Genomic DNA, 19,075 nt, shown 5'->3' with positions numbered 1-19,075 from the left:
TGCTTGAACAGAGTGGTTTCATTTTAATTTAATTCTGTAGTGCAGCAGCAAAGATATGCAAATTTAAGAGAAAGGATTAGCTCAACTCACGGAGACAGTTTCTGCTGAGCTGCACTGATTTTATATAATTTGATGGCACAGCATGCTGCAAACAAACATCAGCCATTCCCATTTACCAGCCTCCAAGAACTCCCTTAAAATACCAAATGCTAATAGAAATGAAAAGCAGAGCTATTTCTTTTGTCATGATGTTTTGCGGTGATCTCAGAGTTTCCCCATGCACATAAATCACTGCAGATTACCTCTGACAATACACTGAAGTCAGCAAAACCACTTCCAAATGAATCGCTTCCGAAGACAGTAGCAAATGGATCATCAGTCTCTAAAATAAGCAAAGAGCAAATGAAAGGGGGCAGAAACATAAAATATTACATTCACTTTTTCCAGAAAGAGACAAAGAAAACATTGTTTTGTCCAAAGCATCATTTCCTAGTTTACATGTACAAGAAAAAATATATTAAAGCATTTAAGAAAACTGGTGGATGAATACTTTTTTTTTTTTTTTTTTTTTTTTTTTTTTTTAGTTTCCACATTTTTTTTTTTACAGTTTTTAAGAACAAAGTTCACAACCAAATACCACCCAAGAAAGGGCTCCATCAGTAGGGTCACTTCTAGAAAGAGAAAAATTCAACTATTTCAAAGTGACCTTCTACTTTCTTTGACTCAACAGCTGGCTGGGTTCACTTGCTTCTCCCACAAAGGATGACAGCTGAAATACATCTCCAAAGGAGAATGTAATCTTTAGATAAAGCAAAATTGCTTACCTTGTAATAGGTGTTATCCCAGGACAGCAGGATGTAGTCCTCACATATGGGTGACGTCACTGATGGAGCCCTATCACGGAAAACTTTCTGTCAAAGTTTCTAGAAACTTTTGACTGGCATCCTGAGCCCACTGAGCATGCCCAGCATGCCATGATATTCTCTGCCACAGGGGTCTCTCTTCAGTCTCGTTTGTAGCAATAAGCTTTAGCCAAAAATAAAATAATAAAACGTATCGGACCCAACTCCGAGGGGTGGCAGGTGGGTTTCGTGAGAACTACATCCTGCTGTCCTAGGATAACACCTATTACAAGGTAAGCAATTTTGCTTTATCCCAGGACAAGCAGGGTGCTAGTCCTCACATATGGGTGATTAGCAAGCTACAGGCTGAGTCATCCTTGTATTGGACCAACAGCGTACAACTTGTGCAACAGGCACAACAACTGGTGTACTGTTGGGAGAAATGAGGCAGCCTGAAATCACGGAAGGTTGGATGTGGAAGGAGTTGGGATCATATTGGAAACAAGTTCTTTAAGACAGATTGTCCGTAGGCTGAATCCTGTTTTCCTTCCTTGTCCAGGCAGTAGTGAGCCGCAAAGGTGTGAAGAGAACTCCATGTTGTGGCTTTACATATGTCAGCTATTGGCACTGAACGACATTGGCTACTGAGGTTGACATTGCTCTTACTGAGTGCGCCTTTACTCGCCCTTGGAGAGGCCTGCTTTTTCATAACAGAATTCTATACAATCTGCAAGCCAGTTAGACAGAGTTTGTTTGCCTACAGCTTTTCCAGGTTTGTTTTTATCAAAAGATACAAAGAGCTGGGTGGATTTCCTATGGGCTGTCCAAGGTGTGTAAAGCCCTCTCTCTCCTTGATGAGAGTGCGGTTTTGGGAAGAAAGTAGGCAAGATGATGGATTGATTCAAGTGGAATTCCGTAACTACCTTGGGGAGAAATTTTGGGTGTGTACGGAGTACCACTCGGTCATGCAGGAATTTTGGTGTAGGGTGAGTATGTGACAAGTGCTTGTAACTCGCTAACCCTTCTAGCAGATGTGATGGCTATTATTAAGAATATTGTCTTCCAAGTAAGAAATTTAACATCACAGGAATCCATGGGTTCAAAAGGAGAAATCATGAGCCTTGTTAATACTACATTAAGGTCCCATTCTGTGACTGGTGGTTGGTGTGGAGGTTTAAGTTGAATTAAACCTCTCATAAACCTACTAACGAGGGGTTGCACTGATATCGGTGCATCCCCGACGGTACTGTGATAAGCTGAGATTGCACTTAAGTGTACCCTTACAGATGAGGTCTGGAGACCAGAGTCTGAGAGGTGCCACAGATAGTCTAATAAAGATGATGTAGTGCAGGAAAAAGGGTCAATACCGTTTTGTGTGCACCACATGGTAAACCTTTTCCACTTAGCACGATAGTTCTTTCGTGTGGAGGGTTTGCGTGAAGCTACAAGCACTTGAGAGACATTAGTTGAAAGATTGAGAGGTTGCAGAATCAAGCTTTCAACATCCATGCTGTGAGGGATAGGGATTGAAGGTTGGGATGACGCAACCTGCCCTGATCCTGAGTTATGACAGTGGGTGCTGTGCCCAGGCGAATTGGGTCTCTGATCGAGAGATCAAGGAGTATTGGAAACCATACATGTCAAGGCCAATATGGGGCTATGAGTATCATGGACCCTTTGTCCTGTTGTAGCTTCACTAGAGTCTTGGGTATTAGCGGTATCGGGGGATACGCGTATAGAAGGCCTGAATTCCAGTGGCGAGCAAAGGCGTCCCTGGGTAAGCGGCTTCTCTGCTTGTGATGCAAAGAGGTCTACTGTTGGTTGACCCCAACGTTGAAATATCCTGGTCGCTACTATGGGATCCAGGGACCACTCGTGAGGTTGGAACTGACAACTGAGGCGGTCCGCCACTACGTTGTGAATGCCTGCTAGATAAGTGGCCCGGAGAAACTGAGTGCGTTAGGGCCCAGCTCCAAATTTGTGCTGCTTCTTGACAAATGAGATACGAGCCCGTACCTCCCTGTTTGTTTATGTGTTGTCTGTTTGTATCAGAACAGTCTTGTGGGAAAGGCAGTCCTTGAACGCATGCAGCGCATAACGTATAGCTCAAAGCTCTAGGAAATTTATCTGAAATGTGGCTTCGAGTTTTGTCCAATTACCTTGAGTCTGCAGATGTCCAATGTGCGCTCCCCACCCGAAGGTGGATGCATCTGTAGTTAACGTCACTTGCTGAATCGGTTGTTGGAAAGATAGGCCTGTGAGCAAGTTGTCCTCGTTCGTCCACCATAGGAGCGAGGACTGTAGTTGTTGAGTTACTTGAACTGGATAAGACAGTGGTTGAATGGCTTGTATCCACTGCCTTCTGAGTGTCCATTGAGTGACTCTCATGGCTAATCTGGCCATAGAAGTGACATGAACTGTGGAGGCCATGTGACCCAAAAGAGTGAGACATTGATGAGATGTCACCTGTGTCCGTGCATGTAGAGAGCCTGCTAACGAGGCGAGTGTCTGTGCACGGTCTTTAGGGAGGAAACCTTTTGACGTTATGGTGTTTAATTCTGCTCCGATAAATTGCAACAGGTGAGATTGCATGAAGTGGGATTTCTGGTAGTTGATTAGGAATCCCAACGAATGGAGTAGATTTATCATGAGCTTGAGAGAATTGAGAGCTCCTTGTTTTGTTTAGCTTCTGATGAGCCAGTCGTCTAGATAAGGAAAAACGTGCACGCCTTCCTTGTGCAAGTGGGCAGCTGCCACTGCCAGGCACTTTGTGAACACTCGAGGTGCTGAGGCAAGACCGAATGGTAGCATCCTGTACTGGAAATGTGGTTGTCCCACTAAGAAATGCAGATATCTGCGATGAGGAGGGAATATTGGAATGTGAGCATAAGCGTCTTGAAGATCCAATCTCCTTTTTGAAGTAGAGGTAACATGGTGCTCAATGACACAATCCTGAATTTTTCCTTTCGTAGGTATTTGTTGAGCTTCCGGAGGTCCAATATGGGACATAGGCCTCCTGTTTTCTTTGGAATGAGGAAATAACGGGAGTAGAATCCTCTGCCCTGCTGAGGTCGGGAACTGGTTCCACAGCCCTGGCTTTCAGAAGGGTGGATAATTCTTTTTGTAAGAGCTTGGATTGATTTTTCACTGTCCAAGACGAGTTGGGTGGAGTATCGTTTGGTAGAGTGAGAAAGTCCAAGTGGTACCCTTGAGATGTTATCGAGAGTACCCATTGGTCTGTAGTGATGTGCGACCAATTGTGATGGAAGAAAGTGATCCAACCACCTACTGGCAAATTTGGGGTCGGATTGGTAGGTAGGCTTCTGTTCTCTGGTGAGATTTCAAAATCCTGAAGCCTGGCCTGTTTGCGGAGGGGGTTGAGCTCTAGGTGCTCTTGGTTGTCGGATCTGCGATCTTTGTGCTGGCCTTGATGACCTTCCACGGGTAGCAGGAGGATAGTATCTCCATGGTCTATAATATGGCCTTTTTGAATCCTTCCTTGGAAGCCTTCATGTGGATGTTTGGGACTCCGGTGGAGCAGAGGAAAGTTGACGTAATGTTTCCAAATGTTCCTTCAACTGGGAGACTGCTTCACGTACTTTATCTCCAAAGAGATTATCTCCTGCACAAGGAAGATTAGCAAGCTTCTCTTGCACTTCTGGTCTCAGATCGTAGGCCTTGAGCCAGGCCCATCTGCGGGCACTTATACCTGTGGCAGACATTCTAGATGAAGTCTCGAAGCTGTCATAAGCTGCTCTAACTTCATGTTTCCCAGCTTCTAGGCCCTTATGGATAATGCTGTTGAAGGAATCTTGAAATTGTTGGGGAAGAGATTTCGATAACTCCTGAATTTGTTTCCAGAGATTATGCTGATATTGCATCATACAGAGTTGGTAGGACGCAATTCTGGACACTAGCATTGATCCTTGAAATATTTTTCTGCCGATGGTGTCCAAAAACCTGTGATCTTTCCCAAGAGGATTCGATGAATGAGGTTTAATTCTTTTAGACCTCTTTTGAGCTGATTCTACTACTACCGATTGGTGAGGTAGTTGAGTTTACTGGAAGCTAGGAATATGCTGGACTAGATAGGTAGCATCAGTCCATTTATTTACAGGTGGTATGGTGCAGGGATGCTCCCTTAGACTGTGTTGCAAGTCCACTAGAACTTCGTGAACTGGTATTGCCAGGACTTCCTTAGGTGGATCCACAAACTATAATACTTCCAGAGTTTTCTGTCTAGTATCTTCTTCGGATACTAGCTGAAAAGGGATAGTTTATCAGCCATGTCCTTGATGAAATTAGAGAACAAGAGGTCCTCTGGAGGGGATTTCAGTCTTTCCTCTGGAGGAGAAGGATCTGAGAGGACTTCCTCCGAGGAAGAGTCAGTATTTGGATCATCCCAAGTGTTCGATGAACGTGGATGAGGAGTCGTCGATGGAAGAGGAAAGGATGGCATCGACGGTTTCACCGGTGGTCTTGATGGAAATAGTGGAGAAAACGATGGCCGTGGACGAGAGATTCCCGATGGACCTGGAGTAGGTTCAGGCATCGGTACTTCCTTTGTTATTTCTTCTTCTTCCATCGGTCTTGGCGTTGGGGCATCGGGTGGTTGCACCGGAATGGCACCGATGAGAGTGTTCAACTTCGCTAATATTGGCGCCAAGAAGGACATATCCGGTACTGGCATTGGTGTAGGCATCGGTGTCGGTGAGGGTAATGGTGTCAGTGGATGAACCGGAACCGGCAATGGACTGGGTGACGGTATCGGAATAGACACCGGTGACGGGTGTGGAACCGGTGTCGGTGATGGAGCTGGCATCGAAGGTAGAACTGTCATCGGTGCTGGCACTTACCGACGGTGGAAAAAGGGAGACCCCTACAGCGGGATAAGTTTTTTCCGAAATTTCTAAACTTTCTTTGTAGTGAATATTCACCACATAGGGCTCCTATAACCGCGAGGCTAACAGCAGCGCGGAAAAAAGAAGACTGAAGGGAGACCCCTGTGGCTCGAGGGATCATGGCATGCTGGGCATGCTCAGTGGGCTCAGGATGCCAGTCAAAAGTTTCTAGAAACTTTGACAGAACGTTTTCCGTGATAGGGCTCCGTCAGTGACGTCACTCATATGTGAGGACTAGCATCCTGCTTGTCCTGGGATAAAAAATCATTTTTCTGAAATTTAGAGTTCTTTTTTGGAAGGAAGCACAAGGTAATTTTCACTAAAGTTCTAGGCCACAGAGCAAATACTTTACATTTTTTTAAAAAATGTTTTGGGTTTATCCTCACAAATTCTCTGGGAATTGGAAATCCTAAGCAGTTCTTAGAATTATATCAACAGTAAATCTTTAATTCAAAATTCTCAATGTAAAAATCCTATTGATTATTTTTTACGGCAATTTTTAATTCTTCTACCCAGCCAGTTGCTCTGGGACTAAATCAGAAAGTTTCTTAAATTAAACAAAAATACAGCTCTTTAACTGGATTAAGTGGGTGGAAGGGACTGCACAGAGCATTTGAGGAAATAAAGAAACAAAAATGAACAATTATTGCTACTGTATATTATTTTCAGTATGAGATGCACATGTAAGGGCAGAATTTTGCGGAACTAAAAGGTCGTTGGGCTAAGATTAGAGCTGGTGCTTCCATTAAGCGAACTAGGCGGTTGCCTAGAGTGCCGACCATTAGGGGGCAGCAAAGAGCAGCCATGTGGGGTTGTGAGCAAAGCCCATCCCACTTGCAGCTCAAGATTGACCTGGCAGGCCCCAAGTAGAGCCCATCCTATTCGTGGCCAGGATTAGTAGACAGGACCATGGGTGGAGTCCATCCCACCCATGGCAGATGACAGACAGAGGCCCAGAATGGGTTGCAGACGGAGCCATCCCGCCCATTGCAGAAGACAGAAGAGAGAGAGGGGCCTGGGAACAGCCTAAGATAGAAGAAAGAGGTCAGGGAGAACTGGAGCCCTTACTACCTGCAGAAGGAAGCAGCAGCAAAGGCCCAGAATGAGAGACCCTTTGAGCCAGAGGTGTGTGTGTGTGTGAGTGTGCGTGAGAGAGAGAGAGACCCTGTGTCAGGGTGTGTGAGTGAGACAGGGAACGTCTGTGAGAGAGAAAAAAAGGGAGCCTGTCTGAGTGAATGAGGGTGTGTGTATATGAGGGAGAAAAGGTATGAGCAAGAGAGCATGTTTGTGCGGGAGAACCTGTGAATATATATGTTTGTGTATGATTGAGAATGAACAGGTATGTGTGTGTATATGAGAAAGAAAGGAGAAAGTTTGTGTGCAACAACCCCTGCTTCCCACCCCATCAGCTAATCCACGACAATCTCAGGACATCTGGAAATGAAAAAGTTCTCAGATATGGTGGTGAGTGGTTCATTTTATACCATTGTTAGTTTTAATCATTGGGTGTTAAATTTTCACATATGTACTGTTTTTCAGTATATTTTTTGAGATGGTACAATTTACTATTATGGTGTTTTATATTTCTGATTTTATTGTTTGATATTTTATGAAGAATGGCAGTACTGTTTTCCCACTGTTCTGCTGTATACACAGTCTAGTGCTGTGGTTTCCAGTTCAGCTTTTGTCTGAACATTTTTAATTTATGGTCTCTTTTGGTGAAGATTTGTCTGTGTTTTGCATGCGTGATGAACTTGAGGTATTCTGTTAGCAAGCAGTTTCTGTGTAGGATTCTATAACTGCTGGGCTCATTCTATTTTCTATTAGGAGGTGTATGGAGAAATTTCCTTACCTGATAATTTCCTTTCCATTAGTCCTGATACACCAGTCCAGCCCTTGACAAGTGCATTTCACCCTACCAGCAGGTAGAGGCAGACAACACTGTTTTCCTTTGTGACATCACTGTCACTATTTTGGAGGTGGTGCTAGCAGCAGGAATCCAGTATCTTTCTGTCAAAGCTTCGGATAAGACCCCATCAATTGGAGAACAATCACATTTCAATCAAACCAGAGAATAAGTTTCCCTGGGACCTACAACTGAAGAAAGAGCACACAATAATGGAAAAGAAAGGCTAGAACTACCCTAGAACCATAAATCTAAAAAGAACAGCCTGAAAATACATAACCTCGCTTCCCGGATGGGTCCTGGACTCGTGTAGCAGGATTAATAGAAAGGAAATTATCAGGTAAAGAAATTTCTCCTTCCATCTCATCCTGCTACATCAGTCCAGCCCTTGACAAGTAGGAAGTATCAAAGCTTCATCTACCCGGTCGGGTGGAAATAAGGGCTGCCCTAGAACCCCCACACTGTAAGCTGTACCCTCCCCCATTGCATCACATCCAGCCGATAATGCTTCACAAAAGTATGCGGAGAAGACCAAGTGGCCGCCCTGCAAATACTGGCTGGCACGAGCGCATGCATCTCCACCCAGGGCGCAGACTGCACACCCTGGTGGAGTGCAAGTGCATCAATTCCGGAGGCTTCTTGCCCTTTAGCAAGTAAACCGAATCAATTCTCTCCTTTATCTAGTGAGTCAGGGTAGTCTTAGAGGCTGCATCTCCTTTACACAGACCTCCAAATAGGACAAACAACCCGTCTGACTTGTGGAAGGCATTAGTGACCTCTAAATATCACAGGATCAGCCTCTGCATGTCCAAGCACTAAGGTCCACACTTTTCCCTAGGAAAGTTTGAAAGGAAAATCGTCTAATTGATATGAAAAACAGAATTCAACTTTGGGAGAAAGGACAGAATAGGTTGAAAAACTAAAGCATCCAACAAAATCACTAGAAAAGGGTCCTGGCAAGCTAGGGCTCGAAGCTTCGAGACCTGCCATGCAGAACAAACTGCAACCAGTAATGCTGTTTTTAGCAACAAATCTTTCAAGGAACTCTCTTTCAAAGGCTCAAAAGGGGCCCTCATTAGGATTCTCAGCACTAGATTGAGATCCTACGGAGGAACAATGGGCTGGAAAGGTGGCTACAATCTTTTCATGCCCCTCAAGAAGCGAAACACATACGGGTGACCCACTATTGAGACCCCCACTATGGGACCCTGGTAGCAAGAAATAGCTTCCACCTGCACCTTTAAGGAAATTAGGGTCAGCCCCTTGTCCAGATAGCCCTGAAGAAAGGCTAAGCCACATGAAACAGCAGCCCACCAGGAGGACTCTGATCTGGACTTGCAGAACTGTTCAAACAGACGCCAGACTCTAATGTAAGCCAAGGAAGTGGGCCATTTCCGAGACTTCAGTAGCTTGGAAGTTACAGCTCAAGAAGAACCCCTTCTTTGCTGATCCATCTCTACTCAAGAGCCAGGCTGTAAGAGAAAATGGAGATGGATCCTCCATGACCACAGGCCCCTGAACCAAGGGCTGGTCCACCTGCAGCTGCATAAGATCCGTGAACCAAGGTCTGCGCAGTCAGTCTGGCACAACCAGCATGGCTCAGTTGCTCGCCAGTTCTATCTGCTGTAGCAATCTGCCTATGACCGCCCATGGAGGGAAGACATACAGGAACTCCCCCTCTAGCCAGTACTCATTGTCCCCTGTTCTCTTTATTGGCTGAAGAAACGGTTTATCTTCACATTCCACTGGTTCATCATCTAATCCACTTGAGGATAACCCCACCTGTGACAAATCCTGCAAAAGGCATCCGAGTTCAGCTCCATTCCCCAGGTTCTAGCAGATTTCGGCTGAGAAAGTTGGCCTGGACATTTTCCTGGCCTGTGACGTGTGCTGCCAAAAGTAGCCAGATATTCTTCTCCGCCCATGCTGATTCACATACCCCACTGCAATTGCATTGTCTGAAAGGACCCAATGGCCCTTCCCTGAAGCAGTGAGAGGAAATGGAGAAGGGCCAGGTGAATTCCCCTGGTCTCCAGCTGGTTGATGGATCACAAGGCCTCCTCTGGAGACCAACTCTCCTGGGCCACCTGATCCTGACAATGAGCCTCTCAACCTGAGAAGCTTGTGTCTGTTGTGACCAAGACCCAGGACAGAGTGGCTAGGCTGACTCCCCTCAACAAATGTGAGAAAATCAGCCACCAGAGAAGCGACTGGCACACAGACTACCTCAGAGGGAGTTGAACGCCATAGTCCTGTGAGTTCAGGGACCACAGAGTCAGGCATGATACCTGAAGAGGGCGCATGTGAGCTCTGGCCCATAGCATCAAATCCAGAGTTGCTCCAGTCAGATTGCGCACCTGCAAATAATCCCATGAGGTAGGGGATCAACAACTCCAGGAAGCCCTGAATCTGACTGAGTATCTTGCGCACTCTCTTGTCTCTGAAGAACACTTGTCCCACCCAAGTGTCAAATCTTGTCCCCAGGTACTTCAGGGACTGCGTGGGCTGTAGGGTACTTTTGCAAAATCGACTACCTAGCCCAAGCCTTCTAAAAACTGAATCACTTGACGAGTCACTCGCTCTGCTTCCTCGTGAGACATTGCTCGGATTAACCAATTGTTGAGACACGGAAGGACCGTAATTCCCTAGCGCTAGAGCGCTACTGCCACCACAACCATCACCCTGGTAAATACTTGTGTTGCAGTTGCTAAACGATAATTCTCAGAACTGGAAATGTTCTTACAGCTCACAAAAACAAATACCTTTAATCCATGTCCCGAATGGGAATATGCAGGTAGGCTTCCAACAGATCCAGCAAGCACAGTTCCCTCCGATGAACTGCGATGAGAACAGACCGCAGCGTTTCCATGTGAAATTGTGGTACCCACAAACTGCGGTTCACGCCCTTGAGATCCAGGATGGGACAAAAGAAACAGTCCTTCTTGGGCACCATGAAATAAATGGAACGACGACTGTGGTTCCACTCTGATGAGGGCATTGGTACCAATGCCCATAAGAGCTGCAGCTTCAACAAGGTCTTGTGGATAGCCTGCTGCTTGGCTGGAGATGAACAAGGTGATGCCATAAAAGTGTCTCATATGGGAAAATGCAGGTCCAAGGTGTAACCTGACCAAATGATTTCCAATACCCGCTGGTTGGATATTATGTGGGTTCACTTTCTGTAGAACTCCTGCAGACATCCTGCGAGAGTCAGGTCCTTTCTCCACTGTGGCCTGGAGAACTCACAGTCCTCCCAGCGGTGGGAACCACTAGTCAACCTGTCCATCACCCCTGCTTCGCAGCTACCTCTGATTGCCGCCAAGGCAAACTCCAGCTGCGCTTGCTACTCCATACCCCCCTCTTGGCCACAGGAATTTCTTTTTTTTTTTATATCGTAAACAGTGGAATGCAAGCCGGGGGGGGCAGAGTTCAAAACTCAGGAAACAGGAAACCTCCTCTCAGAGGGAGAAAATGACATCACATAAAACCCTTTCTTCTTTTTCAATTTTGCTGCTCCCTGGTCAAACTCAACCTGGCACCCACTCAGGGGCTGGGAGTAGGACAATGGGCTCTCACTGCTGGCTGAGAACCACTGGTCTGGCACTGGGGTCTGATCGTAAGAACAAACGACTTGCCATACTGGGTCAGACCAAGGGTCTATCAAGCCTGGTATCCTGTTTCCAACAGTGGCCAATCCAAGTCACAAGTACCTGGCAGAATCCCAAGGGATAGATAGACTCCAAGATACTTATTCCAAGAATAAGCAGAGGATATCTGCAACCCTACCTTAATAATGGTTACAGTTAACTTTTCCTGCAGGCACTTGTCCAAACCTTTTTTGAACGCAGCTATACTAACAGCTTTCACCACATCATCTGGCAATGAATTCCAAGCCTAATTATGCGTTGAATAAAAAAAATATTTTCTCTTATTAATTTTAAATATATTACTTAGTAACTTCATTGTGCGTCCCCTGATCTTTGTACTTTTAGGAACAGTAAACAACTGATTAACATTTACTCATTCCACTTGTATTATAGACCTCTATCATATCTCCCCCTCAGCCGTCTCTTCTCCAAACTGAAGAGTCCTAACCTCTTTAGCCTTTCTTCATAACAGAATTGTTCCAGCCCCTTTATCATTTTGGTCACCCTTCTCTGTACCTTTTCTAATTCTGCTACATCTTTTTTGAGATGTAGTATACACGATACTCAAGATGAGGTCGCACTATGGCGCGATACAGAAGCATTATGATATTCTCTTAATTCCTTTCCTAATAATCCCTAGCATTCTATTCTCTTTCTTGGCTGCTGCTGCACACTGAGCACAAGATTTCTATGACGACGCCTGGATCCTTCTCCTGAGTGGTGACTCAATGTGGAACCTTGCATTGTGCAGCCATAATTTGAGATGCTCTTCCCCAAGTATCACTTTGCACTTGTCCATATTACATTTCATTTGCAATCTGTACGCCCAGTCTCCCAGTTTTGCAAGGTCCTCTTGCAATTTTTCACAATTGTCTTCTGATTTACCAACATTGAATACTTTGGTATCACTGACAAATTTGATCACCTCACTTGTTATCCCCATTTCCAGATTGTTATGAATACTGTATATTAAAAAGCAATGGTCCCAAAACAGATCCCTGGAGTAGTCCAATATTCACCTTTCTCCATTAGGAAAAGGTAGCATTTAGCCCTACTCTCTGTTTTCTTCTTTTAACCAGCAGAAGCTTGGCAAGCTGCTGCATCATCCCAGTCCTATCATCTGTTGGAGGCAGAAAATCCTGAATTCCTACTGCTGACACCACTGACTAAGTAGTGGCTATGATGTCACAGAGGAAAATAGTGTTGTCTACCTCCATCTGCTGGTAGGGAGAAATAACCCACTTGTCAAGGGCTGGACTGGTATAGGAGGATGAGATGAAATGGTGTTTTAGGGTCTGGTGTAATATTTACAGTGTTGCCTTTTCATGGGGAGGGTTGTTATTATTTGAGTGCTGGCAGTTAGTGCTGTTTTGTTTTGGAGGTTTACTATATTGTAATTCACTTTATTCATGGCTTTGAGTGCCAAACCTACTTCCAACATGCATTATAATAGGCCTAATTCTATATGGGTTCTAAGTGTCTTTTTTGTCATTTAGCGGGTTTTCTAGTTGACATATGTATATTATATTTACATGCACTGCTACAAGTGATATTTTTATCTGAAAAATATACTTTGAATGTCCTTTTCCATGTAAAATCTATTACAAATGCACAATTTTTACTTGCGTGTGTGTGTGTGTGTGTGGGGGGGGTGTTCAGGGGGAGGCTAGGGCTGGGGCTAGGGTCAGGGCGCAAGGCAGGAGGTTGGGCTTAGGGCACCTAATACCCTTGCACTGGCCCAGGCTAAGATGAACTATGCCTTGAAGTAACATAACAGAAGTTTATGCACAAAGTAACTTCAGTGTTTACCAGATTTATTGACTGCTGCAATAACCGTTCCGCCCGGAGCAAACGGATCATTCTTCAAAGCTTCTGTCTAACAAAAGAAAAACAGCATACAACAGAATTGTAAGAAAGAATAAACTTTATGTACCAAAGCATTTTACATTCTAACACAAAGAATACTCACATATCAAAATCTTAAATCTTTTTTGATCAGTCTCCCAAAAGTTCAACAACTACCCTTGTTGGAATTAGTCAGTAACCAGCAGGTAAGAGCCTCCTGTCGGGCTGCAGTGAGTACTGATAGAATACTTCTCAGCATGAAATACCCTTATCCCGCATGTAAAATGCACTAGGAGTGGGCACCTTTTCTGAAACAATTCTGCTCATTATATGGAGATACCAAAAATATTTTGAAAACAAAATCCCACCGACTATATAAGAGAGCATGTGCCCTTCCCACGAATCTCGGGAGGAGTTATGAATCGGCTGCATGTTTTCCACAGTGCAATGTCATCTGAGGAACTTACTGCCAAGACATTGCTGCTGGCCATGGTTGTGCTGAAGGGATCAGTGCCTGTAGCAGCGAAAGGGTCGGTGGAGAGTTGCTTGAAAAAACTGTCAGATGCAAAAGGATCTGAACCTTTGAATGGATCGCTTCCAAAAGGATCTGTGGAGAATAAAATATGAATGTACAAACAAAAGAACAGCTTAAGTAGTAATCTGTGCTTACAAAAAATATTCTTGGGTATATTACATAGGGCTGTTAAAATGAATATTTAAAGAAACAAAGGATTATAAAACATACATATGTTGCATGCTTTCCTCTACCCCTTCCTCTTCTACTCTGAAGGCTATGGCCAATTGAAGGGAACACTGTGGGCTGGAAAGCATTTGAATTGGCACCAGCACCATGAACATAATTTCAAGCTATTGTGGTTGACTGCTTTAAAAACTGCTTCCCAGTTCAGCTCCAATTTGTAGAGGAAATCAATCTGTGGAGCAACTCTAAGCCATTTTCATAAAAAAAATTCAGTACTCTTAAGGCAAGAAAAATTCACATGTGTAAACATTCCAATCTGACTGAAAAAAAAAAAAGATTTCAATGTACATAGCAAAAGCTGAACAGCAATTTTAATTGTATACAACAGCTATAAAAACTTGGCTATCTCATAATAGATTAAAACTAAATGCAGCCAAAACTGAGCTAGTCTATCTCTCAACAGTACCAGATTCCACTCATCAACCTCCTCAAACCTTTTCATTTGATAATCAACATATACCCATAAAATCTTATGCAAGGAATTTAGGAATAACCATTGATTCGAAACTATCCCTCTCCAAGCACATATCTGAGACTGTTAAAAAAAACTTTTTTCAAACTGCATATGCTTAAAAAGCTTAAACCACTTCTAATACCATCTGACTTCCGGACAATTGTTCAAGCTCTGATATTGACAAATTTAGACTACTGCAATACATTATACCTAGGTTTACCACTATCTTCAATTCATCCATTACAACTCGTGCAAAATGCCACTGCAAGAATAATATATAATTTACCTCGCAAAGAACACAACACCTACTTTACAACATTTACATTGGCTTCCCATAACTCACCGTATTAGATATAAAATTTTGTCTACCATCCATAACCTACTCTACAATGTTGACTCAGTATGGCTTTGCTCCATGTTACATATATATAAACCCCCAAGACAATTACGATCTATGAACAAAGGTCTTTTAGAAATACCAACAGTCAAAACTGTTAGCCTAGCCTTAATCCGAAAAATAACTTTTTCAGTAGCAGGACCAATTTTATGGAGCTCTCTTCCCGAAAGCCTCCGACTTGTATCAAACCGCAAAGAATTTAAAAAAATGTTAAAAACACACTTATTTAATGATGCGTACAGTATAACACAACTTTAATAATTTGTTAAATCCAACAGACTTATTTGTTTAAATGTATATTGTGTCATTTTTGTTTTAATATTATGTATGTATATTTGTAAACCACCTAGACGGACATGCAAATGTCTTATTGTTGTGGTATATAAAAATGTTTAAATAAATTAAATAAATAAATACAACAGCTGCAAACTACTTCATACAGAAACATTATATAGACACATTTTCAATCCAGTTAAAGCGAACCTTTGTGATAGGGTTCCCTAGCACTTTATCTACTTAGATTCTGTACTCAGGAAGGGAGGGCAACTGCAGATACTTGGTATCTACAATCTCACCTAGATAAAAATTTCCAGCAAGAAGCCCCTGGGGCTGATATGTATTATCGCTTAGAGCTGTTTTCTCACTTTCCCCTTCTGGAATGCACCTGGTCCCTCAATCCTGAGGCACATACATCACACACCAGCATCTCTGCTACTGAGGGGCCGTGACAGGAGACACTACAGTGATGAAGGAATTGTAGGACTGCAGGATGCTCTGTTTACCAGTGTCTAATTTATTAACAATTAACTAGTATGAAGAAAAGAACAAGTCAGATCTCTGAGAATGTCTTGACTTTGTTTTTTTGTTCTGCATTGTAAACAAGACATACAACAATGCCTACAGCCCATCAAAAACCTACTCTCAAGCCTTAACTTAGTATTAAATGCTAATAAAACCGAAATGCTCATTATCTCCCAGGATCCACGCACAATCTCTTCCAGCCTTTCTCTACCTAACACAAACAACTCGTTCTCATCTGACGTCAGAGACCTTGGAGCATGGCTTGATAATCATCTAAACCTAAAAAAGTTCGTAAACAATACTACAAAGGACTGCTTTTACAAACTGCAAGTCCTTAAAAAACTTAAACCCCTCCTTCACTTCTCCGACTTCAGGCTAGTACTGCAATCCATCATTCTTTCCAAGCTCGACTACTGCAATTCCCTGCTACTTGGTATACCCGCCAACACTATCAAGCCATTACAGATGGTTCAGAATTCAGCGGCTAGAATTCTAACTAGCACTAACAAAAAAGACCATATCACCCCAATCCTTCGGAGCTTACATTGGCTCCCCATTAAACAAAGGATACTCTATAAGGTACTCACTATCATCCACAAAGCGACAAACAATCTAGCCCCCATCACATTAAGCTCTCAACTCCAACCGCACACTTCCTCCAGACCAATCAGAAGCGCATACAGAGGAACACTGCATGCTCCGCAAATAAAATCATCATTGAGCAAACGAGCGCTATCTTCAGCAGGCCCACACCAGTGGAACACGCTTCCCCCAGATCTTAGACTAGAACCCAGTTATCAAGAATTCAAAAAAAGACTGAAGACTTTTCTCTTCCAACAAGCTTTCCCAGACGCTTAATCTTACTATGACTGACAGACTTCCATCCCTTAACTATGGACACTGTATAAAGTACTACTTTTAAGAATCTGCAACTGGACAATTATCTTTGAGCTCAAAAATTCACTTTATTTCATATATATATTAGGCATTGCTTATATTTATATTTATTGCTACGTTAAATAGTTATACTTCTTATATATAATATTATATTTCTTTATTTATTACCAGTTAAAATATTATCACTTTATTTAGCACTATGTTAAATTGTCAACCAGTTATACTGTTCCATATGTTATACGGTTCCATGTAAAGCTCCGCTATCTGTTGAGCAGTTCTTCGTTTTATGTAAACCGGAGTGATTTGTAGTCCCTACTAGAACTTCGGTATATAAAAATTAAAAATAAATAAATAAATAAACTATCATTCACTTTGAGGAAAATAGGACAGCTTTATTACTTGCAAAATTAAAATAGGATTTTACAGCTACTTAAAACAGCACAATTAATCTGAAATATAGTTAGCATAATACCATGAGATTTCACCTTTAAAATAGTTGTTAGCTTTCAGAAACACTTATTGCTTGGTTCTCCTCTAGCAGCTTTATATTAAGGCATGTCACCCGAAGAACTGAGTTAATTTCTAAACAGTGTTAGACTGCAAGGGAAGAAAGGAATTTGCCTTAAGGAATCTGAGTTTTGGAAGGCATCCTTCATTTAAACATTCTGCTGCTGTTTCCTTTGTGAAAAACCGTATTGTGAGCAAAGTTATAGAAGGGTTCCATAAAGCTGAGGACCCATGTACAACATCCCTGTCAACTAGTGCATCTAACCCTTACAATAGCTATTCCCTTAGCATCCCAATGGCTTGATGACAATTTATTTAAAATATTTATAAACCTCCTACAGTATCTCAGATATGCTAGGTGGCTTCCAGTCAATATAAACATTATAAAACATAAAAGACAAATATAAACAATTAAAACAGGACATCACAAATCCATCTCTTAAATAAAAGCTTCCTCAAATTAAACAGGCCTTAAGATGTTTCCTGAATGACTTTACATCATGCAAGGACCTGATCTCTGGGGGCAGTACATTCCAGAGGGGAGGGCCTATAATTGAAAAGTCTCGTTTTCTGACAGCGTGAGTATGAGAGTCCCTAAAAGTTAGTACTTCTAAAAGATTAACTGATGTAGGCTGGAAAAAAAGCATGCAAATACACTGGTCCAAACTTTCGTACACATTTAAAAACAAGAACAAGGACCTTAAATTTTAGGTGCTGCAACTGAAATATAAAGGTGTTATATGTTCTCTAGGAGATACTCCCAAGGTCAATCTAGTGGCTAATTTCTGTAACAGTTGTAAAGTCCAAATCAGATATTTTGGAAGGCCAATGTATGACGAATTACAACAGTCAATATGTTCAATACAAAGGCCTGTACTAAAGGCCGGAAATTACTCTTGTCAATCAACATCTTAAGATGCCACAACATTTTTAATTTAAAATACCCAGATGACACTATAGCATGCAACTGCAAATCAAACTTTAAATCAAATATAAAACCTAAATTCCAAACCTGCTCAGAAAATGGAACAACAGTTCTCTTAATATTTATACCAGCCAATCCCTCTGGCCTCGAGTTCCTAGAGAACCATATAATCTCTGTTTAAGAAGCAATAAGCACCAGACAATTATCTGATAACCAGTTATGAACTGCTAGCAAAGAAGATGAGATGTTACCCAACACTGATGGAAGGTCATTATTCACCTTAAAATACAATATAACCCCAACTTAAAATAAGCTACTCATACCTTAATTATAGCCATGCAACAATACTCATCAAACTATTTATTCTCTCTAAAACAAGAAGTTACTACTGAGAAAAGCAATGATTATGAACTACCACAAATGTTCTAGTCTATCAAACAAAATTCTTATCAGATGCAATGCAATGTCTACTCCTGGGAGAATTCTGCACACAAAAATTTAAAATTCTGCATACTTTATATTAGTCAAAATGTATGTATGTATTTATTTATTTAAGGCTTTTCTTTACCGACATTCGTCAGAGACATCATGCCAGTTTACAATGCAAAAACAGGGAGAAATAGAAAGAGAAATCAGTTACAAAAAATATGGATCCGCAAAATGGGAGAAGTGAGCGTGCAAAGGATAGAGAGACAGTCTAGATACATAGAGAGGCAAGGATAGATGCATACGTAGGAAATCATAAATAAACTAAAACAGCATTTTACAGCAGCAGTAGAATTATAACAGTATAATCAATATAACAATATAACAGTAGATAACTATTTACAAATCATGTATCAATGTCTTGATTGGCGTAAGGGAAAGGCGGGTGAAAAGTTAGCTAGGGTGTTCAACACATTATGTGTAAATAGCTGGTAACGGGCAGGAAACATCCAGAGTGGGCAGGTGAGGTTGTGTAGGATTGAGATGCATGGGGTTAGGGGTAGGCTTCTTTGAATAATCATGTTTTAAGTTGTTTTTTTTAAATTTCTGTGTGCATTGCTCCAGTCTGAGTTCGGGTGGCATGGAGTTCCAGGCATAGGGACCAGCAATGGATATGGCCCGCTCTTTGGTTGACTCGAGGTGCAAAGGTTTCAGAGAAGGAGTGTAAAGGGAACCTTTATATAATAATAGTGACCTGTATACACTTC

The 19,075-nt window shown here is 42.4% G+C and overlaps 1 protein-coding gene across 3 annotated transcripts in view; it reads right to left on the bottom strand.

Annotated features, from left to right (window-relative positions):
- The window catches only part of EPS15 (epidermal growth factor receptor pathway substrate 15), a 211,933-nt gene that overhangs the window by 35,232 nt on the left and 157,626 nt on the right, over nucleotides 1-19,075 (bottom strand). For all 3 annotated transcript variants that reach the window (XM_029617440.1, XM_029617441.1, XM_029617442.1), the window contains exons 20-22: nucleotides 13,609-13,748; nucleotides 13,106-13,172; nucleotides 303-382 (exon numbers count right to left, since the gene is read on the bottom strand). In XM_029617440.1, coding sequence (XP_029473300.1) covers nucleotides 303-382; nucleotides 13,106-13,172; nucleotides 13,609-13,748 — 287 coding nt within the window. The remainder of the gene's footprint in view (nucleotides 1-302; nucleotides 383-13,105; nucleotides 13,173-13,608; nucleotides 13,749-19,075) is intronic.

Source organism: Rhinatrema bivittatum, chromosome 10 (assembly GCF_901001135.1).
Source record: "Rhinatrema bivittatum chromosome 10, aRhiBiv1.1, whole genome shotgun sequence".
Classification (NCBI taxonomy): domain Eukaryota; kingdom Metazoa; phylum Chordata; class Amphibia; order Gymnophiona; family Rhinatrematidae; genus Rhinatrema; species Rhinatrema bivittatum.
This window is presented reverse-complemented; position numbering and strand designations above follow the sequence as displayed.